Source organism: Triturus cristatus, chromosome 1_2 (assembly GCF_964204655.1).
Source record: "Triturus cristatus chromosome 1_2, aTriCri1.1, whole genome shotgun sequence".
Classification (NCBI taxonomy): Eukaryota; Metazoa; Chordata; class Amphibia; order Caudata; family Salamandridae; genus Triturus; species Triturus cristatus.
Window position 1 is genome coordinate 1,049,538,790 of NC_140580.1, and position 24,017 is coordinate 1,049,562,806.

Sequence of the window (24,017 nt, forward strand, 5' to 3'; positions counted from 1 at the left end):
AGCAGATATGCCCCAACAATATTGAAGTACATTGCCTGATATTGTAAGTGCAAGGCCAGCCATATAGAGTACATGGATTGGGAACTCAACAACTCCAGCTCCACAGCACCATGATGGCTCACTGAACATTGGAGTGTTTGGTACCAAACCACTCCTCATTATAAATCCACACTGATGACAGTGTGGAATTTATTGTACCATGTTCTCAGAGGGCACCCGGCCGCCCCTGTACCGCTGAAGTAAGTTTGGTGCTGCTTTGTGCCCCACCTCTTGTACTTGACCTAACCCTCAAAGCTTGGCCCCTGCAACCGATCTACTTAAATGCAAGCAGTGTGACTCCAGGCACCCCCTTGTCTCCATTGGAAAGCATGGGGTCGAGCTCTGATTTTGACCAATGCACTTGGCCGACCCTGCGCTGCTGGTAGTACAGTTTTGGTACTTACCTGACTCCTGGCCCTAGCTGACTTTTGGGTAATGTAAGTTTAATACTTCTCTATTTAACCGCAATATTTTTTTCCCAATAGTATAACATTGGACTGTGTTGAAAAGTTTCGAAGTGTCCATTTTTTTTCAAAGTGAAGAGTATTTTTCATTAAAAACCTACTTACTTGATTACGAAGACCTTGGACTTAAAATAAAATACAAAGTATATTTTTCTAAAATTGGTCTTGATCTTCTTGAGTCGTGTGTCCGTTATTGATCACTGTTGTGCAATAAATGTTTTACGCTCCTCTGTTGTGCCTGGCTGCCCTCCCACACTACCACTAATAGAGCACTTTGGGTTTTACATTGAGCCTTGTACATTTCTGAGGAACCCCTTGACTCTGTGCACGGTATTACCACCTAGTGGCAATATAATATACAGATCCAGCCTCCTACCGACCCTCCGATGCCATGCTTGGCTGAGAACGTGTGGTTCTCTGGGGATGTCCAAGCTTCCCTCATCCCACTTCGGTGGCACCTCTGTCTTCGTACAGACACTGCTCTGGGGCGCTTTAAGGACTGGCGAATACGGCCGAGTCTTTGGCCCTCTCTGCTGCCCCACGTCATCCTCAGTCTGCCGTTCGTGGCCACGGAATGGGCTTTCAGCCGCGCCACCCCTGTCCCGGTCACAGAGTCTCTGCATGGACGAGGAAGCAGTTCTTTCTGGCCTTGTTGGTGGAGTACCAAGTGGTGTGGCCCAGTCACAACACCAGCTGCAGCCCCCAAACCTACCTAATTTTGCCTTTTTAGATCATGGGCAACTTGTGGGAGGCAGGATCTGCTATCCCCTCCACCACTAGTAGTCCATAACATCAGGCTTTGCGGATCGTCCAAAGAGGCTATTCCCTCCCCTTCGAGACTGCCCCTCCCTCAACGCCACAATCTTCTGACCGGCTGACAGAGAATCACGTGTTTTTGTTCCTCCAAGAAGTCATGGCACTCTTGGCCAAGAGACCCATAGAGAGGGTTCCGGTTCCGGTGCCTGAAGTAGGCTGTGGTTGCTATTCCTGGTACTTTCTGGTCCCCAAAAAGGACAAGGGACTTTACCCTACCGTAGATCTCCGAACCCTCAACTACTCGAGGTGCTCACATTGGCTTAGGTCTTGTCTGCCCTGGATTCAGGAGACGGGATGTTAGTGTTTGATTTGAAGGACACCTATTTTCACATCCCCACCCTGCCTGTGGTTTACGGAAGGCCATGATCATTTTCATTTCCCTGCGATCCCTTGTGGCCTAGCCTGCGCCCCTCGAGTGTTCACCAAGGTGATGGTAGTGGTCACAGCTCATCTGTGCAGGTCAGGGGTACCAGCCTTCCCCTACCTCGACGACTGGCTGCAGAAGGCAGACACAACCCAGGCTTTCGTCTCCCACCTCAGGCTGTCGTCTCCCACCTACAGACTACAGCAAACCTCCTGCATTTGCTGGGGTTCATTATCAGCATAGTTGATAGTCTGTCACAACTGACTAACCCTCCTGGTCATCAGAGCTGTTCTGGACGCAGTGCAGTTTAGGGCTTATCGTCCTAAGCGGAGAGTCCAGGATATTCAGGCTATGATACCAATGTTTCAGCCTCTATCCTGGGTTTCGGTTAGATTGACTGAGGCTACTGGGACTCGTGGCCTCCTGCTGGTGACATATGACACATGACAGATGGCATATGCAGGCTCTGTATTAGGGCCTTAAGTTCCAGTAGGCACAGCATCAGCGGAATCTCTCCGGCATGGTCCAGATATAGGCGGGAACTGCAAAGTATCTGCAGTGGTGGCTGACAAACTGCGATTGGGTCAGAGGCAGACTCTTTTCCGCTCTTCAACATATCACACAGTAGTGACAGATGCATCACTCCTGGGATGTGGCGGCCATCTGAGAGCGATGGAGTTTTGATGACTCTGGTCTTCGACGGAATCCGGACTCCATATAAACATGCTGGAGCTCCGTGCGATACGACTGGCATTGAAATTCTTCTGCCCTCCATTAAGGAAAGGCTAATGCAGGTGTTCATGGACAACACCACCGCCTTGTGGTACTGCAACAGACAGAGCGGGGTGGGGTCGTGGACCCCTACGTCTCTGGATGGCTGGAGCAGCAGGGCATATCCCTGACGGTTTAACACCTGGCAGAATTCCCGAACACCAGGGTGGAAAAACTCATCCGTTGATGCCTAGCGGATCTCGAATGGCATCTCCATCTGTGGGTGGAGCAAGATCTTTCATCAGTTGGGAGAGCCTTTGTTAGATCGGTTAGCCTCCTTTGAGGACATGCAATGTCAGCAGTTTAGCCGTGCTTGTACGCCTTTCCGCCCATATCACTTTTACCCAGAGTTCTCAGGAAGGCAGGAATGACCGAGCCCAAGTCATCCTTGTGGCTCTGAACTGAGCACGGAGATTCTGGTATCCCGAGCTACTGAGCATGGCCATTGATCCTCTGATAGGCTGCCCCTTTGGGAGGATCTTCTGTCGCAGCAGCAGGGGAGGGGATCTCCACCTGAACCTGTCAACTCTCCGCTTTCTTACGTGGAGATTGAGCGGCAGCAGTTTATAGCTTTCACCTTCCTCCCGAAGTCTGCAATGTTAACCTGGCAGCCAGGCGTCCCTCCACCAATATGGTGTACGGCTGCCATTGGAAGCGATTTTGTATCATACTGTACAGAAAAGTCCATTGACCACTTTCTTCCTCCTTTTCTGATATTTTTATTCTTATCCTTGCCCATCGAGGCTCTGCTTTGGGCACTCTCAAGGGTTAACTTTCTGCTCTGTCTTCCTTCTTGCGGCTGCTTGACCAACACAATTTATTTAAGTCCCCTATTGTAAATAGATTTTTGAAGGATGCTGTACATTTGTTCCCTCCTTCTCCTTTTATTATGCCTCAGTGGGACCTTCATTTTTTCCTCCCATTCTTGATGTATGGTCCTTTTGAGCCTCTTCACAATTGTTCCCTCCGGCTGCTCACAATTAAAACAGCCTTCCTTGTGGCAATTACATTGACCCAGAGGGTGTGTGAACTACAGGCTTTATCTTCCAAGCCCTCATTCTTTTCCATTCATCCGGAAAAACTGATGCTTCGCACTAGGGCCTCTTTCCTGCTGAAAGTTGTAACATCATTTCATGTGGGCCAATCTGTCACCTTGCCCACTTTCTACTCTTCTCCACATCCCTCTAAGGAAGAGTAGTGACTCCTCTGTCCAGACCTAAAAAGAGCGTTGTGATTCTACCTTGACTCCACCTGTGAGTTCCGGTTGGGCATTCAACTCTTTGTTGAGTATGTTTGCCGGGCAGTGCAGAAGCGGGCGATCTCTCGATGGGTTGTTGTGAGAAGGTGTCTCTTTTTGAAGGGTTAACCCCCACTTTTTGCCTGGTTTTGATTTGGTTTCAATTGTAGTGCACAGGGTCCCTGCCATCCAGGTCACCTGTGTCAGTGCTTCTTCCCTAAAAACATATCCCCAATTGGTACCTCTGCCCCCTGTAAATCCCTAGTAAGTGGTACCCTGGGTGCCTGGGAGCTGAGGAGTGTTCCCTGCACTCCAAGCCACTGCCCTTGCACCTTTCATGCCCCTGTGAGAGGAAAAACAACAAAGTTGACATGGAACCCTGCCTGGGTGCCATGCCAGCTAGCACTGTCCGCAGGTATAGGTAAGTCACCCCTCTAGCAGGCCTCACAGCCCTAAGGCAGTGTGCTCTATACCACAAGTGAGGGCAGATCTGCATGGGCAGATATGCCCCTACAATATTGGGGTCCATTCCTGTAACGTAAGTGCCAATGAAGCCATAGAGCGTACATGGGCTAGAAACTCAACAACTCGAGTTCCACAGCACCCTGATGGCTTCACTGAACAAAGGAGCGTTTGGTACCAAACTTCTCCTCTCAATAAATCCATACTGATGCCAGTGTGGGATTTATTGTACCATGTACTCAGATGGCACCTCCGAAGTGCCCCCTGAAAATCTACCCACCCTGATGTGTTCTCTGACTGGCTGTAGGCAGCCAGCCACCCCAGACAGGTTTCTGGACCCCTGGGTAGAGAGCCTCTGCACTCTAGGACTAAAAACAACGCACATCCTGGGCAGAGGTGTCGCACCTCCTACCCCAGGATGGGCCAGTGCTCGAAGGGGAAGCTTCAAATGGCTGCCACGTTTTGTAATGAAACCCCCAGCCTCTGCTGCTAGCAGCAGATGGCAGCCCCTGGTTTACAACCCCACATTGGGTGGGAAAATTGGCAGAAAAACGTAGGGGAATGAGGTGTGCCTACCTCTGCCAAGTCCACCCCTAAGATGGAGGAGGTGAGGTGAAGCACATCTTGCAGTCCCTGCCATCTTGAAGATTGGTTGGGGAGACCATCCAATCAGTGCTTGGTCTATGCCCCCTCCCACAGGAGGGTGGCATAATAGATGGTGTAGTTACCCCAGGTAAGGTGCCAATTGGCCTTACCTGCTACTACCCTATAAACACCCCAAAATTTAGTATTTAGTGGCTCCCCCAGATCTATAAAATAGATCTGACACTACCTGAGAAGCAAGCAGATGACCCTGCAGAGAATACTGAAGAAGACAGCTGCCTTGGCCCCAACCCTACCAACCTGTCTCCAACTTCTGTGAACCTAAGATTTGTCTTTGAGCCAGGGACCTCTGAAAACCCTGTGAGGACTGTTGCCTTTGAAAAAGACTTCAATCTCCCGTGGACAGCGGATTTGCCTAAGCAGAAATAAACTCCAAGGATCCTGGATGCAGACGGATGCGCGTCTCCGGGCCATTCTGCACCCCACACCCACTGCCTGTGTCTGAGTGGCTCACCTCTGCAGTGAAGTCTCCCCAACGCACCTAACCTTGTGTCCAGTGTTTGCTAACCTCTCCTGAACTCTATGGCAGCGCCTGCAGTGTGAAACGAGAGGCTACTCCCCGGCTGCAACCGGCTCTGGTAAGAAGACTCCGACATCAAAATGCACCCCTGCACCCGAAGCCCCTGGGACTTGGTGAGCTGAACTGACTGTGCCCCTACGACCCCCTACATCTCTACTTACCTCTGCTGTTGCTGGCCTCCCTCCTGCAATCTCCAGTGCAATGCCTGCAGCCTGAGAAACTCCTTTGACCAGTATTGGACCTTTGTGTTTATATTGTGCACAGAGTCCAGAGATTCCCCCAGAAGTGTACAGGGCTTAATGTTAACCCAAAGTGCTCTATTTGTTCTAGTTTTAATGAGCAGCATTAGGCCTAACACAGAGGAGTGAGTATAAGACATTTGTTATGCACACAGTGACTAATGGATGTCACACAACTCAAAAAGGAGATCAAAACCAATTTTAGAAAAATAAGCTTCTTTTAAGATTTATTTTAAGACCAAGATGTTGGCAAAAAGGCAAGTAGGTTTTTCAGGAAAAATACTTGAAGAATGCAGTTTTTGCAGGTAAGTACTTGACTTACACATTCAGTCTTCGGGGTCTTTGGTCAACACCAGGCAGGTTTCAAATCAGTTCCAAGAGTTTGCCACCAGTGGCACGGGTGTGGCCGGATGCGGAGGTCAAAATCGAGGTCTGGTGCCCAATGTTAACCAATAGAGACTGCGTACACGATGTGGCAAAGCTCACAGGTGAGTAAAGCAGTGAAAGGGGTTGATCTCCTGGGGTTAAGGTAAGTACAAGGGAGGCCACTAGGCATCACCAAACTTACACCCTCAGCGGCCCAGGGTTGGCCAGGTGCAGAGTGCCATCACAGCGTCAGGCGCCTCATGTTAACCAATGGGGATATTGGTCTTGAAGAAAGGTGCCGGCTAAGGGCAGGAGGTTGGGCGAAGAGAACCCCACTGATGACCAGGTACATAGAGATGCTAGAGTACTTGGGGACACCAATGGCTGAGGTCCCCAAAGCCCAGGGGCTTTTGGTTCATGGGTGTCCTTGGGCGTTGGGAAACTCTTACCGGCAGGTTGCCTTCAGGAGGAGCCTTCAAGTTGGGGCTGTAGGCATCGAGGAGCCCGGCAGAGGTCATCCCGTGGTGGACTCTGGCCCTGAAGCGCAGGGGAACTTTTGCAGGACTGGTGGACCACTTGGACTCGGGCTGTGGGCATCTGGTGTATCCAGAGACGAGTTTGCAGTTCCTCATGGCAGAGTTTGTTTCTTTGCAGATGGTTTCTTCTGGACAGTTCTGCTATCCACTGGAGATTAGGAGTCATTCTTGAAGGCAGGCAGTCCTCCCAGGATTATAGATGTTGCGGGTCTGTGGGCTGAGCTGCTCTTCTTCAGCAGAGTCTTTGAGGGCTGCAGACAGGCCGGTAGGGCTTGGGCCAAGTCAGTTAAATTCTTCATTTTTCATTGCTGCACAGCTCTTCTTAGTAGGTCATGGGAATCTTATTTCAGAGTCTGAAATTCTAGATTTAGGGGTGTTACAGGGGAATTAACAGGTATAGAACAATGAGTTCCTTACCTGTGATTTTTACACCCACTGTTATGCCACCCGTCTGTGGGAGGGGGCATAGCCCTAGCCCTGATTGGGTAAGTCCTGCCATCTTCAAAATGGTGGGCACTGAATAATGTGCTTCACTTTGCCTCCTGCACCCGAGGGGTGGAGTTGGCGAAAGGGGGCACACCTCCTACTCTTAGTAAGTTTTCCCGCCAAAAGTGGGGGTTTGCTAGCAGCAGAGGCTGGGGTCGCATTACAAAGGCGACAACACCTTTTGAAGTTCCCCTCTCAAGCACGGTGCTCATCCTGGGAGAGGAGGTGTGACACCTCTGCCCAGGATGTGCTTTGTTTCTGGCCTCAGAGAGCAGGGACTCTTGACCCAGGGGTCCTGAAACATGTCTGGTGGTGGCATGCTTCCTAAAGCCAGTCATAGACCCCACCAGGGTTCGTAGGTTTTCAGGGGGCACCTCTGAGGTGCTCTCTGAGTACATGTTTTCATGAATCCAACACTGGCTTCTGTGTTTTTTTATTAAGAGGAGTGATTTAGTACCTAACACTCCTGGATTCAGTGAAGCCCTCATGGTGCTGGGGAACTTAAGTTGTATAGTGTCCAGCCCGCATACTCTTTATGGGTTCACTGGCACTTAAAATATTAAAGACTGGACTTAAATATTGTAGGGGCATATTTGCTCATGCTGATGTCACCGCACCTGAGACAAAGTGCACCCTGCCTTAGGCCTGCTAGAGCGGTGACTGACCTTTACCTTGGGCAGTGCTGCTGGGCATGGCACACAAACAGTGTGCCATGTCAACTTTGTTTTTCACTGCACCAAGACATGCAAGCCGCAATCGCAGTGGCATGGCCTTGGTGAGGGCTCCCTAGGGGACCCTCTTCAATCCCCAAGTCCTAGAGTGGAAGAGGTGTGGCGCCGCGGCCAGGGCGACTGACTCCGGAATCTGGGGATCCCGGTTCGATCGCCGGCGGCAGATTAGGCCAGCACCATGTAACTCGGGGCAATAGCTTGCTTAATCTTCCCGACGGCCCCGAGCGCCTAGAGACCCTTACGGGTGATTGTTCGCGCTTTACAAATGTGGATTATTACAAATGTGGATTATTATAGGTAACAAGAGTACCGTTTACTAAGGACCTACAGGAGAGCTAAAGTTGCCAATCTTGGTACAGTTTTAGGGAAGGAGCACTGGCACAAGGGATCTGGTTGACATGGACCCTGTTAACTACATTCAAAACCATATCCTTTCCAGGCAAAAAGTGGGGGGCTAACCATGTCAAAAGAGGCATTTTCTCACACCCTTTGTGAGGGTTTTTTGCCCCAAGTAATAAAATGACAAGGCTCCGAAGCCGAAAAAGGATGAGCGGCTTCTCGATCCTGACCGGGCTTCTAGCCACAATTATAGTGCCATTGCTCTGAAGTCGCAGACTTCCAACCACCATACCTCGCCATCAGCTTCGAAGCATTTGGTGCTGAAACCCTTGGCATCTAAAGCTTTGGTGCGGCAAGCCTCTGCATTAAAACACTTGGCATTGAAAGACCTATCGCTGAAGTGACCTACAAAAAGACCCCACAAGGACAATTTGGCGCTGAAAGTGAAGTTGTAGAGGGGTAACTTTGTAGTCCTAAAAAAGAGGAGGCTAGAGTTTGAAGAGCCGCCAAAGAGACCTTTGGTTAACAAAGGCACAAATCCACCACTACCTCCTTTACTGTTACTTAACAATTCAACAGCACATTCACTTCCATCGCCCTCTTCTGTGCATTCAACCACAGGGAGTGTTAATCCTTATTCCTCAGGGGATGTATTGGAAGAGCCTCCAGATTACCCGTAGAGCCTTGATAATCCTTGGAAGACTAAAATGTTGTTATATTCCATACAGGTACCCCAATATAGGCTCCGGTAACATCCTAAACTTTCACCTATATTCTTCCCTACATTACTCGCATAATGGTTCTTAGGGACTGACCTTTTACCTAGATACAACACAGAATGCAGGATTTTCCCTGGTAAAAGCCTCGTACATTATGCATGAGGGTTCTTGGAAACTCAGTAGGACTACCATCTCCTGTATAATAACTATGTATAAAGTTCATTCCTGACGTCATCCTAAGTCCGACAAGTGGCACAGCAAGGTAGAACCCCTGGGGAGACCTTTGGGTATATAAACATCGCAACTTGCTGAGACCGAGGAGATCAGGATTTCCCTGCAGACACACTGACACGAGACGCTGAGGTTCCTGCATGCAGATACTCCAGCTGGCAGTGGTCTAACATCCCTTGCGGGGTGTCCGACTCGAGGCCAAGACGGGGTCCCACAGTCTCTCACTTCAGGTAATGGGCTTGACTTTATCCTAGAGGGATTCTTGGCTCAACACCTACATACATGCTAGGTACACTTGGGTACATCTAGTTAGGGTAGCATAGTAGGAGTACGCATTTTATTGTCCTGTATTATATATTTGTCTGTATTCATGGTTATTGCAAAATGGTAGAAAACTACCATCCCTTTACTTTCTTAGTGCTTCTAATCATTTATATCTGTTACTGTCTAGTGGTTGTTTCAGCACACCTATTTTACACTAGAATAACGACTGTTCAATAAATGCCTATTGAAAACATCCATACCGCTTATTCTGTGTATCTCTCTGAGACAAAGTGAGCACGAGTGACTGAGCGAAAAGTAGTATACTGTTTTCCACGGTCCTGAGGGATCAGGGTTGTCATGTTCAATAGTTGCCAAGAACTATTCTCGCCTTGATAAGTGGAGTTTCTAGTGGCACTGTGAGCTAGCTGGTACACAGGCCAACATACCCCGTGGGGGTGTCTAGAATCAGTCTGACACCAATTCTATAGTGTATTTTGCCTAAACGTGCAGATCCTATATAGGTTTCATAGGAACACGACAATGTCTAACCACTGGATGATCCAGATCCCATAAAAGCGCCCCCGCCAGACAACACCACAAATTTCCACGGTTTAATAAAACCGCTGCAGCGTACCACAAGGTAAATATGCAAGTGATTCCAGAAGAGGACATTTTAGTAGAGACCTTATCCAGAATGGAAAGAACCTTTCAGTATCTACTTATGATAAAGTCAGCAGACCTTTTTCAAGACCCTTTCAAAAGTACTAGATCCTACGGTTCAGAGGAAATATAAATCATCACCCTCTCTCAAACCTAGTCTACAATAAAGGGCACCCATTTCCGGATTCCTTAGTGGTGGCTACAGCATGGAAACAGGCAGCAGCTCAAGCAATAGGAGATGCTCACCCTGACAAAGAAAGCAAGAGGATTGAAGCTGCAGGGAAGAGAGTAGCTGTAGGCATGCAAATTTCTGTTGGGTTACCAACTCTGTAGGGCTGCTCACGAGATACAACAGAACACAGTTGGATGAAATGTAGGCTCTCCTCCAACATCTTTCGGATGAGTATAGGAAGAAAGGGGAGTATCTGGTAAGTGACGGAAAACTAGTCTCTAATGTGACTATTGGACGTGCATTCGAGGGTTATAAACTCAGCAATTCTTTTACACAGACATGATTGGTAGTGTTTTGGGATTTAAAACTGAAGTGCAGCTGCTAAGTGTCCCCTTTGATTGAGAACATTTATGTGGCCCCCATGTAGGTGAAATGTTAATAAAAAATAAACAATTTAAAAAGGACATAGAAATAGCAACGGTAGTGACAAGTACCCGATTACAGGCTTTAACACTGTGTAATACCAATCCACACATTAAGGCATATTGGCCTTATCATATGCTTTTCATAATAAATACGTTGTTTAAAAAAAAAAGAAAAAAATAGAAACCGGTAAGTCAGTGGGTGCACCACAAACTGCCATCCCACACTAGTCCTTTCAGGAGCAAAAACAAAAGACGTGGAAGTAAACCATTCACCTCAGACCAAGAGTGAACCTACCAAAGACAACAGCAGCCTTAGCATCAGTAGGGAGGTAAAATTTTTGGTAGGGGCATGTATACAAGTAATGGAGTCAGAGGGAAAGGTAGAGGTAGCCCAGCCAAGGGTGCCTCCACCACTAAGCAGTGACTCCTCTTGAGTGCCCCCACAACCACACATCTGTCGGAGACAGACTTCTAGGGTTCCAGACACAGTGCACAGACATCACATCCGACCAATGGGTTCTTTCAACAGTACAGCACGGTTATTGTCCAGAACTAATTTCAACCCCACCAAACATACTTCCACGCAGCCATATACTCAGTCCGCAACATTTATACCTTTTAAAGGAAGAGGTAAAGTCGCTTCTTGCAGAGGGAGCTATCGAGCTTGTTCCAAAGTGGTATCAGGGCAGAGGAGGGTATTCCCTCTAATTCTTAAAAAAAAGTCGCACATTAAGGACTATACTAGACCTATAGCCTCTCAACCGATTACATCCTATCAGAACTTTTTCTTATGGTCACCCTACAGGATGCCATACCACTTTTACAGGTAGGTGATATCATGACAGCCCTTAACTTCAAAGATGCATACTTCCACATGCTCATCCATCCGACTCATCAAAAATACTGGAGGATCATAAGTCATCCATTCAAAGTGGTGCCATTTCGAGTCCTAACCGCTCCAAGGGTGTTCACAAAATGTCTTGAGTAGTAGCGGCTCACCTAAGGAGGCTGATAAAGAGTGCAGATGGAGACTAATCTGTAAAGTATACACAAGGCGCAATCACTAATAACTCTGCTCCACAGATTGAGATTCACAGTAAATGTAATAAAATCGCAATTGGATCCTCTCCAGATCAAACGCTATCTGGGTGCGATTCTTAACTCTGTTATGGCCAAAGCCTACCACGTTCCCCAGACTGTTCTCAATCTCCAGAACTAACTAGCTCTTTTTCAGCCATATTGTCGCCTGCCAATCAGGACAATAATGTGTCTCCTAGGCATGATGGCCTCCTGCATAGCCAATGTACCCCATGCGAGGCTACACATGTGCCCTTGAAAGGAATGTTTGACGTCTCCGTGGTCACAGGAGAGGGTATTTTAGAAGATCTAGCGTTTATTCAGCCCACAGTACATCGCTGTCTGCAACAGTGGAAGAGCAGCAATCTGTTGCAGAGAAGAGCTTTCCTAGATTCCCTTCCACAGGTGTCCATTACCACAGACTCATCCCTCCAGGGTTGGGACGCGCACATTTTGGAGATGAGTCCAAGGTGTATGGATGTCTCAACAAAGAACTCATCACATCAAACTTTTAGAGCTACTGACGATGCAGATGGCTCTTAAAGCCTTTCTGTCTTACATACACCACACCGTTGTCCTCATAATGACCGTCAATATGACAGCAATGTATTGCATACAGAAAACAAGTAGGTACCTGCTCTCTGCTGCTGACTCAGCTAGCACAGAGCATATGGAAATGGGCAGTGCGATGTCTTATTCATCACCTGGCAGGACATCTCCCAGGAGTAGATCATGACTTTGCAGACCTATTAAGCAGGATGCTGCTAAAAGTCCACAAGTGGGACCTTCACCCACAAGTCCTTCAGCAGTATTTCTAAATCTGGGGAACTCCAGCCATAGATATCTTTGCAACAGCAGAGAATGCTGAATGCCAATACATCGCCTCGTGGTTTCGTCCCCCACAGGCACAGGGCAATGCACTATGGATGAATTGCTCAGGGATATTTGGCTATGCTTTTCTGCCTCTCCCACTTCCTTCATATTTGCTGAGGAAGCTCAGGCACCTCTCTGCTAGCTCCCACATGGGCAAGACAACCATGGTACACTACCTTACTGAGCTTGTTGATAGTCTTATCACAAGAAGCTCCCCAACAGCCATGATCTTGTCACACAATCACAGGGCAAATAGACACCCAGATCCCAGACAACTCAATCTGGCTCCTGAAGTCCTAGAGTTTGGGTACATTAACCTGCCCTCTAAATGCATGGACGGCCTTAAGGAGGTGAGGCGAACTCCTGCTAGGAAGTGCTATGCAGCGAAGTGGAAAATATGTTAGTTATTGTACTGCGCAGCACATTGATCGTATCAACTCTACAGTACAAAACCTCCTATGTTACCCCCAACATCTACAACAATCTTGTCTAGCATACACATCTATATGCCTTCACATTGTAGCCATTGCTGAACACCTTTCACAGTTTAACATTTCAGTTACCAAAGTGTACTTGGAAGGTTTAAAAAAGTAAATACCTCCAAGAACACCAATTGTTCCGGTGTGGAATCTGTGTGGTACTAACTAGACTGGTAGATCATCCGTTCGAGTCTTTACATTCCTGTCAACTTCAGTACCCTTCATGGAAGGTTCATTGTCTAGTAGCCTTTACCTCGTTGAGATGATTTGGTTAAATACAACCACTCCCTCTACACGAGCATTTTCTTTCAAATACCTCCGGGCAGAGTTGTCCTTGGACCCAATCCAAAGTGTGTCCCTAGGACCCAATCCAAAATGTGTCCCTAAAGTTATGTCGGTTTAAATGTCAAAAATGTCAAAAGGGCATTATTAAACTCCATTGACAAAGCTAAAATGTTTTGGAAAACGCAACAACTGTTTGTAGCATTTTCTAACCATAGACTGGGTCAGGCAATATCCAAAGCTGGTATTGCTAGATGGATAGTCTGATGTATCCAAACATGTTATGCCAAGGCATAGAGGACCTTCGAAGAGCACATTCATTAGAAAGACGGGTCGTTCTATGGCTTTCCTAAGTAACATTCCTATGATATTTGCAATGCAACTACTTGGTCAACTCCACACACATTTACCAAACACTTGTGTGGATGTCCTTGCACACCTACAGGCACGTTTCAAACGTATGCAACAATCTAACCACTGCAAGGGAGAACTGCTTACAAGTCTATGCAGAGCATGTGTATCTACAGCCACACATACTACGAATGGATTATGTAATTTACCTTGTAAGTATCTATTTGTTGCCTATAGTGCTGTAGATTCACATGTGCCCACTCACCTACCTAAAAGTTTTTAGTTGTTCCAGATAACTCGCATCATTTATACATTAATTTTCATTCACATTGCATGGTCATCACTACGGATTATTTCTAGCTGCACTATCCCTGCACCGGAAGCACAATGCAATCTGACGATGAAGATGATCACCATGCACATTACCTCAATGAGGAGTCGTCCCTGGATCTTTTGATTCAAAAGAATTCTTTAAAGAAAAACAAATTGTAAACGTCCGAGCCCAACACTAGATGGTAGATATATACAGAGTATGTGAATCTACAGCACAACATGCAACACATAGATGGTTACAAGGTAAGTAACGCAATCCGTACTTTATCTATTCTTATTTGTGTTCACATTACATTTATTGCATTATTCTCTAAAGCAATCTTTTTTGCTCGTTTTTGTTCCTTTTCAGGAGTCTATGGGTAAAAGTTCAGATGGGAAATCCTATGTCATTACGGGCAGCTGGAATCCAAAATCGCCACACTTCCAAGTTGTAAATGAAGAAACCCCCAAAGGTAATATTTTCAGAGGACAACTATATAATTTATATTGTTAAGTACATTCAGCTTTGCATTACTTTAATCTTTTCAGTGTATTACGTTACTGAGTCTACAATGTACATTGTGCTACCTTAAAGGTTTGTGGTTCTAGTTTACTTTACTGCAGTAAATGCTTACGTGAAATTATTTTTCCCTGATTTTGTCCAGTTACTAGTTGCATTTTTGCAAAATGTTTTTCTGGGGAATATTTTTTAGATATTATCATCTATACTGTTTGAATTTATCGGGATTTCATAACCAAATGTGATTAACCAAAGAAATAATCCCATCTTTGACACTGGGATGTGATGGTTGTAAGTAGCGTACGGATGAACAGTTTTATTGATCCCTAGTTCTAGTGCTTGTGATGAATGTCAATAAAAACATCAATGATGTTTGTTGTGCCCATGTGTTATTTTTTTTCTTTTTCGGTCGGGCATAGTATACAGTTTCCATATTTCACATTCAGTTGCTAACATCCATTAGATTAGGAGTCCACAGCATATATGTAGGTCACAGTTCACAATTTCTTTACATGGTCATAACATTCGCAGTCGTAGTAGTCACAGCACAAATACAAGCTTGTAGTTTAGTATTTGGGTTTACATTTACAATCAATATAATACTGTATTATCGACTTAGTGTCCTAAAGTAAATCAATATGATGCTTTATTCATCAGTTTACATAGTTATTAGATATTGCATTAGTGGGTCCCAAAAATCTTTTGGTCGGGATGCCTCTGGGATTTCCTATGCATATGTTTCTAAATGGTCCTTACAATATGTCATGTCTGTGATCCAATGTTTACTTTGTGGTGCCTGTTTGCTCTCCCATTTCAAAGCTATTCTTTTCTTGGCTGGAAGTAATGCCACCGCTAGAAATTTAAATCTTCGGACTTGTCTAATTTCATAAACAGACCTGTGATAGATTAGGAATTTGCTCTGCTAGCATTGTTTTCCGATCCTTCCATCCGGCAAGTTACCATTCAGGCCTCCATTTTGTCTAGACTGGATTACGCTACCTTGCTCTACCTGGGGACTAACGAGACAGAAATCCTGCGATTGCAAAGGGTTCATAACGCGGCTGCTAGAGCTATCCTTGGCCTCCCTAGAACTTGCTCTACTACTAGTGCCATCCACCGACCACACTGGTTTCCGTTGGCTAGACACGTAGTGCTTAAGTCCCTTTGCATTGCTTTTCAAATTTTGAATTTCTCCTCCCCTGGCATCCTGGCCAACCTGCTTTTACCTTATACACCCACTCGCCAACTCCGCTGTATGGGTCAACATCTGGCGGTCGTTCCTTGGGTGAGGAAGGTGCGTGCTGGTGGCCGCTCCTTCCGCACCCTGGCAGCCAAACTCTGGAACTTTCTTCCAATACATATCCGCATAATCCGAATAATTACCTGGCATTTCATAAGGCAATTAAAACGCATCTCTTCCCTCCGCTCTAGGCCCTGCTTTCTGCTAGTAGCCTCTTAATTCCTGCTATCAGTGCTGGGACGCCCCTTTGCCGGGGCAGGTGTGCACTTTATAAAACATATAACATAACAGAGTGTTTGTAACCGATTGCCAGTAAGAGTGAAGCTGTGGGCATGCCTAGGCCATATGCATAAATCGGCTCGTTGTGCGCTGCATCTTGTGCATGAGTTGTTGTCCTGAAGGCCATATTTATAGAGTTGAGTTGGTGTATAATATACTTGTTGTAGGAATTTAAAATGTACAATTCGCAAGTTACAATTGGACGTGACTATAACCCCAGTCCTCCGTAGAGATCGAGATACCCGGTGCATCTTTCCATCTCTTTAGAGCTTGTTCGTGCTCTCGATATTGTTCTCGCTGAGCTGCGTTATATTGGTTTGTCACTAGTCGCTGTCGTGTGGGTGCCGTTAAAAGTATTTGTAGTGCGTTGGTGGCTCGCTGGGGAATGTAGGGTAGAGGTTGTTTGCCGCCGCCCGCAGCCTAAGATATGCAAATATCTTTAAGGGTGCGTGGTGTGTTACTAGCGAGGTATCATTTTGTGCTATAAACTGACCCCCAGGGAATATATTTCTCATAGTGTGTAGGCCCATAGTCTCTAGCAGGTTTAGTATATTTGTTTCCTGCATGACCGTTATGCTCGGGTGAATTCGTAGAGGCAGCGCTGGTGCATATGTAGGTAGTTTGTGCGCGCGCTTCGCCAACATAAGCCATGCCACTGATGTGCAGCAGACTGGGTTAATTTCTGCTCTAGGGGTGTTTTGTTGTGGCTCTAGTATATACGCAACTATTGGGTCGGGTACACACTCTAATATTCAACCACTATGTGAGCTATATGGGCATGAGGGTGTATCCAATAATGTGCATGCTGTGCCTGCGCACAGTAATAATAAAGTTGTAGATCTGGTGCTTCGAACCCTCCCTGCTCATAGGGCCTAGTCAGTTCCTTCCATCCTACTCGCGTCTGTTTTCCTGCCCATGTAAGCTTGGTCATATGTGTGCATAGTTGTGTAAAGAACTGGTATGTTTATAAATATATAGAGAAACCGTGGAAGCACCACCATTTTTTTCAGTGTTAAGGGGAGTTTAATCCATCTGTCTTTGGCCTTCTAACTTTGTAAGGGCTCTACAGCAATTTCCGCTTCTTACTAAGCCTGGGTTTTGTTGAACCCATATTCCCAAATACTTCACCGGTGCTGTATGTCACTGCAGGGCATAATCTAGCTGTGGTTGTAGTGTAGCAGGTGCCAGTGGAATCACCACCGACTTAGTCCATTTGACACTTAGGCCTGAGTAGTGTTCAAAGCAAATCTATTCTCTGAGCAGTTTTAGTTTTTCCGCTGGGAGTCTTGTGTGTATTACCATGTCGTCTGCATACAGGGATATGCTTACGGGCTGTGTTGAAATTGCAGAGCTGTGTCAGCATGTTTTTGCAGGATTTTGCATGCTAATGGTTCTAGTGCTTAGGTGAAAAGTAGTGGTGATATCAGGCATCCTTGTCTCGTGCCTCGATGTATGTGAATAGGGTCAGAAGTGTTGCCATTCACCCTCAGGCGTGCGCACGGTTCTGTGTATAGTAGCTTTATCCAGCACAGGAAAGGGATAGAGAATCCCATTCTGCGTAGCACTGAGAACATAAATGGCCATTCTACGGAATCAAAGGCTTTCGCTGCGTCTAATAGGGCTGCCACCGCCAGCAATTCCGGGTCTATCTGATGGAACATTGCAAAGATGGTCAACAAGTTATGCGTTGTTGATCTTGTTGGTCTGGTAAGACCAGCTTTTGCATTAGGAGTTGGATCCTCAACGCTATAACTTTGGCTAAGATTTTAGCATCTGTTTATTAATGACAGTGGACGATAGGAGTCACAGCTAGTGGGGTCTTTATCGGGTTTAATAAGTGTAATTAGCAATGCTACCCGCAGCAAAGAGAGCAATAGCCCTTCTTCATATGTTTCAGAATACATTGCTATTAAGTGAGGCAATATTGGATCCTTATACTCTTTATAGAATTCCCCAGGTACTCCGTCCATTCCAGGGGCTTTATTGTTAGGTAGTGTGCTTATTGCCTCCTTTAGCTCGTCTTCGGTTATAGGCTGGCTAAAGTATTCTCAGTGATCGTCAGAGAGCCAGGTCAGGGCAATGTCATCTAAATATTTATCAATCTCTGCAGTGGGAATAGTCACTGTGGCGGAGTATAATTTTGTGTAGTAATCCGAGAAACATCCAATAATGGATGGAGTATCGTAACTTGCCCTATTTTGTGTATCCAATATTTGCGTTATGTGGGAAGCGATGTGTGCTGGCCGTAGTTTGCTGGAAAGCGCGTGTCCTGGTCTACCGCTCTCGCAATAGTTTTGCGCTGTGTATTTGGGTGTTATAAATTTTACCTCGCTATCCGCAAATTCAAGATATACGTTCAATTTATTTCCAATTTCTGCTAATTGAGTGGGGCTCCGAATCTGGGCATAATCTGTTTCTAACTGTTTAATTTCTGCTTCGACCTTGGAGAGCTGTTGCTGGATATCCTTCAATATACCTGCATGCTTGTTTATGCAATATCCCGATTGTGACTTTAAAAGCTTCCCATAGTGTTCTAGCACTGTCCACTGTACCTACATTGTGCTCAAAATAGTCCGCGATGGCCTGACGTAATTCTGTCAAACACCTGATCTAACATCGCAGTCGGGTTGAGGCGCCATGTGAACTGTTTGGGGGTGTGTGTTCTAGTTGTACCGGTGCGTGGTCAGATAGCGTTTTGGGCATGTGTTCAATCGATACTGTCCATGTACTAACTTCACAGGTTGTTATCCAATAATCTGTTCTGGACCATGTATTGTGAGTTGTGGACACGTAGGTTCCCTCCACCCCACCCCCCCCCCCCCCTCCATATGATCACCGCTGCCGTCTGTGTTCCCAATTTAGCCCAAATTGTCACGAAAAATGTCGGGTCATCAGTGTTCGGGCCGTATGTAGTTACTAGGGTCAGAACTGACCCCCCCCAAAGTTACCCTGAAGAATAGCATATCTCCCCTGGTCGTTGACCATAGTAGTAAGTGGTGTAAATGGGACACCGCGCTTGATTAGGATCAATAGCCCTCTGGTGTATGTGGAGTAGGAGGAGGCTAATCAGAACAACGCCCAGCGTGAGCCCGCTCTATCCTCCGGGGACTGAGTAAGGTGAGTTTCTTGAATACAGACCACATCCATTTTGCGTCTGTCAAGATAGGCGAGAACTTTCCTAATTTCTTGCGTGTTATTAAGGCTACTCGCAGTCCAGGTCATGAGTGTTGGGGGTCTAGTGCTTTGCGCCATTGTACAGGCTATGTGTCATGTTGTCTATGTAATCAATTATATTGCCATGAAGTCTTTACTGTGTGATCACCTGTGGTCTCTGCAACTGTGTTTTCGACCGTATTTTGTTTTCTGCCCTGCCCTCCCCCAACCCACAATTACAGCTGAGACATTTCCAATGTGTTCACCCCGTACACCCCCAACCCCCGTTCCCCAAAAAGAAACAATAACACGGTGTGGTGCACACATGTGGGTGGTAGCTACCAGCCAAGAACCCTGGTGTAGAGACACACGGGGGCACTTATCAAAGTATACGTTTGCGTCTGTTTTACATATTATGTTACAACCTACTGTAGTTTAAATACTTGCCAAGTCCCAGATGACCATGCTCGTGTATAACTATCAGTGGTGTCTATTGACTTCAGTTTGGCTTAAACAATAACATGGGTATCTGGTTCAGTAGCACTTATCTGCATTCACCAGATCTCGATTGCTGTGCTGCATTGTGCCTTTCAATATTTCTAGCGTTACAACAAACAAATGATGGACGGAATGCTGACAATGCAGACATTCTCCCCCAGTCAAGAGATCTGGGTTAAATCCATCGTTCTTTTGCCCACTACGCCACCCCAGTTTAGACATGGCCATATGCAAATCAGTCTTGACCCTGTGCCTCATGGGAACAGTCCAGCCCGAACTGCCAAGCCATGTCTTCCCTGGACCGGAATCAAGCATCCTAGGACCGGTTTCTGGCTATCAGCCGTCATCAGCCAGGATAGCTTGACTCCAGTGGCGTAGTGAGCACGGGTCCCACGTCTGGGAATACCCATCCCACTTAGGGCGAAAAGCGTTACAACAAACAAATGATGGACGGAATGCTGACAATGCAGACATTCTCCCCCAGTCAAGAGATCTGGGGTAGTGGGCAAAAGAACGATGGATTTAACCCAGATCTCTTGACTGGGGGAGAATGTCTGCATTGTCAGCATTCCGTCCATCATTTGTTGTAACACCTGTACTTCATCACTATACTTATGAAGATCTGTCCATTCCAGTCCTCTACACAGGAGATGGGGACATCACCAGGGCATTCGCGTGCAGTTTAGTGCCCACAATGCGCATGGGAGAGGTGCGTGGGCTCCTGCACTCTTCCACTTTCTCTGGGAGCCCCACTGAGCATCGGAGAGGCCTTCCGAGCTCCTTCGCGCGCATTAGGCCCCCGGCGCGCCTGAGTTTCAGAGCGATGAAACTGTTTGTTCGGTCTGTTTTGGCGAGCAACAGGGGAATGGTTTGAGAGCCTTCTGATTAAAATTATCTTCATAGGTTTTCTTGAATTTCTAGCATTAGACGCAGGATAATTGTTGGATTATGTAAGCGGGCGAAGGAGCTCGCTCAGAGCGCGGCCATCTTCAGGTGTGGCTAGCTCCGTTTCCCCCCCCTCCTCCCGTTGTGCCCATGTCTTATCAGAAATTGTGGTACTGCTTTGTATCTCTGGATTTACTTTTGCATGCAGAATGTCAGAAATAATTGTCACAAAATGCAGGAATATAATTTTGCGGAGGCATGATAATGAAAACTGAATTTAAATTGTGTGTGTCCGTCCGTCCACCTCCGTCCGTCCACCTCACATGGTATTCTTTTGCCATCGGGCTCAGACGTTTTGGAATGCTGCTCTGAGACCCACATGTTTTACAACGGTTACCTTTGTCTCAGCTACTTGTCCTCCCAGCTGAGTGACCGTGTTATTGAACCACCAAGGTAATCTGCTTACAAAGCTCGGACTTTAGGCCCAACAGTCACCAACCATTATACCTCAACTCACCATTTGTGAGAAAGTGCCTCGTTTGCGTGTTAGCCCCCACTTTTTGCCTGAAGTTTATGTGGTTTCAAATGTAGTGCATAGGGTCTCTGCCAACCAGGTCCCCTGTGCTAATAATCCTTCCCTCAAACAAACCCCCAATTGATACTTCTGCCCCTGTAAGTCCCTAGCAAATGGTACCCAGGGCCTGAGAGCTGAAGAGGGGCCCATTGGGACCTCTTCACCCCCCTCCTCCCGCCCCCATTACTGGGATCATGCCACTTCCCTTACTGCCTGCATGCTCCTGTGAGGTAAAAAACCCAAAGTGGACATGGCACCGGGTGCCATGCCATCTAGCACTGCCTGGCAGCATAGGTAAATCACCTCTAGCAGGCCTCCAGTCCTAAGGCAGGGTGCACTATACTACAGGTGAGAACATACCTGCATGAGCAGATATGCCCTACAAATTTGGCACCATTTCCTAATATTGTAAGTGCCAGTGAAGCCATAGAGAGTACATGGGCTAGGAACTCGAGTTCCACAGCTTCACTGAATACAGGAGTGTTTGGTACCAAGCTATTCCTTTCAATAAACCCACACTGATGCCAGTGTGGGATTTATTGTACATGTACCCAGGCTGCTAAACCTTCCTCTACAAGAAAATCCTATAGTACTGGAGGGAAAGAAGGTGAGCTTACAGTAGGATGCAGAGGGAAGCTTCGTTGAAGGTGTGTGAGAAAGTGCCCTCTTTCTTTCATGGTATGCCCCCACTTTTTGCTGAATTGCTTATGTACTTTGACTGAGTGTGCCCTGGGCTCCTGCCAATCAGGTACCCAGGGCCTGTGTTCCTTCCCTAAAACTGTATTGAAACCTAAACCCAATTGGCATCTCTGGCCACATGTCAACCCCTGGTAAATGGTACCATAGGTACCCAGGGCACTGTGACCAGAGAAGGCCCCTAATAGCTGCAGCACTTATTGTGCCACCCTTAGAGGCCCTGTACCCTGACACACACACTGCCTTTGTAGGCTGAGTGTCTTGGTGCAGAACAAAACAGTCGACATGCCCACAAACCACTGCCCTGGCATACATCAGTCACCCCTCTAGCTGGATGCCCTGTGCCAGTGGTGAGGGTACAGGTGCATGAGCCCTGTACCCCTACAGTGCTCAGGTCCATTCCTGGGCCCTGTAAGTGCAGTGCTGCCATAAAGAGTATATGGTGCTGGGAGGTTGTCATTACGAACTCCACAGCACCATAATGGCTACACTGAAGACTGGGAAGTTTGGTATCAAACTTCTCAGCACATTAAACCCACACTGATACCAGTGTGGGATTTAATGTATAATTCACCACAGAGGGCATCTTAGAGATGCCCACTGAAAAACGACCAACTACCAGTGACCTGACTAAGTGGCTACGCAGGCTGCCACCACCAGACATGTTTCTGGACCCCTGGGTCGAGAGCTTGCTGCTCTCTGGGGTCGAGAGCTTGCTGCTCTCTGGGTACTGAAACAATGCACATCCTGGGACGAGGTGCCAAGCCTCCTCCCCCAGGATGGGCAGGGTTCACGAAGAAGCAGCTTCAAAGGCATGCCGCCTTTGTGAGCTTCTCCAGGCCATTTGCTGCTTTCAGCAACTGGTCCCCACTGGTTCTTACCCCCCCTCCTCCCATTGGGCGGGAGAACCGGCGGGAAAAACAAGTGAGGAAGAGAGGCGTGCCCACCTCTGCCAACTCCACCCCTAAGGTGGGGAGGCGAGGTGAAGCACAACCTAGAGTTACCGCCATCTTGAGGATGGGGGACCCAGCCAACCGGGGACAGACTCCTGCCCCCCCTCCCACTGGCGAGTGGCCGAATAGGGGGTGTACCCACCCCAGGGAAGGGACCCATTGGTCCCTGCCCTTTACCTGCCTGTAATGCCACTAAATTTAGTATTTAGGGGCGCCCTGAACCTTCCTTCCTCAGATCCAGCAACCACAAAAAAAATAAGGCCAAAAAGCCGTTCAGAGCTAACAATAGGATGACACCCACTGAATTGGCCCCAGCCCTACAGGCCTGTCTCCCCTCGAACCTGCTCCTGCGAAACCCCGGCGTGTCCAGCGTCCACCATCCTCAAAAACCCTTGAACCTGCCTGCCTTCTCTTTCCAAGCTGTTTTTCCCGTGATCACCGGACGTGTTTAAACTGCAGCTTCTGGTGCCAGCCAGGAACCGCGAATCCCGTACACTCTGCACCCGCCGAGCCTGGACCGTGTTTGAGTGAACAAACACCACGAGGAGGTCCCCCCCTGTGATCCTGACCCGAGATCCAGCGACCCCTGTCCTGCATCAAGCCTTCAAACGACGCTGCAGCCTCAATCCAGAGGACCCTCCCTACTGCAACCAGAGCGGGTAAGAAAATCCAACGTCCAAAGGCACCCCTGCACCCGACTCCCCGCGGCTTTGTGTGTCCAACCCAGTGGTGCCTAACCATCCCTCTACATCCCAACTTACCCCTTGAAGTGGTGGTCACTTCTGGAAGATCCTCGTCCCCGAGCCTGCAGTGTTTTTGTCCCGGAGAATCGCCATAGAAACCGCACCCGGCTGCCCTAGCGCCGCTGAGGGTGTCCCTTTGGTGCTAACTTGGTCCCCAACTTGCCCTGAGCTTAACCCGAGGAGCTTTGCTCCCACAACCCTGTGGCCTGCTTGCCAGCCGCCACCAACCGGAGCCCCTCGGAGGATAACATTGGGCCTCAGCACTCTGAACCCGGCTGCACTAGTGCCACTGGGGGTGCAACAACAGTGCATTACTGACCCTGGGAGACCCCTGAGTCTAACTCCAGAACCCTAACTCAAAAGACCGATAACTTACCTCGAGACCAATAACTCACTTTTCCTCATAGGATAACATTTAGTAAGCGTTTTGGGAGCAAAAGTGTTAATGTTGACTTTTGAAAACTAAGAATATTCCTTAAAAATAGCACAAATAACCTAACAGAATTTTCTCAACTGTTTGCAGGAAAGGTTCCAGTGCTGAACCTAGGTGTCCAGCACTGAGTAAGAAAAGTAACTAAAAAGTAACTTACCTGTGAAT

The 24,017-nt window shown here is 47.4% G+C and overlaps 1 protein-coding gene across 2 annotated transcripts in view; it reads left to right on the top strand.

The window, feature by feature from the left end:
- RABGAP1 (RAB GTPase activating protein 1) overlaps positions 1 to 24,017 on the top strand; it is a 1,076,978-nt gene that overhangs the window by 221,883 nt on the left and 831,078 nt on the right. For both annotated transcript variants that reach the window (XM_085612417.1, XM_085612408.1), the window contains exon 10: positions 14,249 to 14,351. In XM_085612417.1, the coding sequence (XP_085468543.1) occupies positions 14,249 to 14,351 (103 nt within the window). The remainder of the gene's footprint in view (positions 1 to 14,248; positions 14,352 to 24,017) is intronic.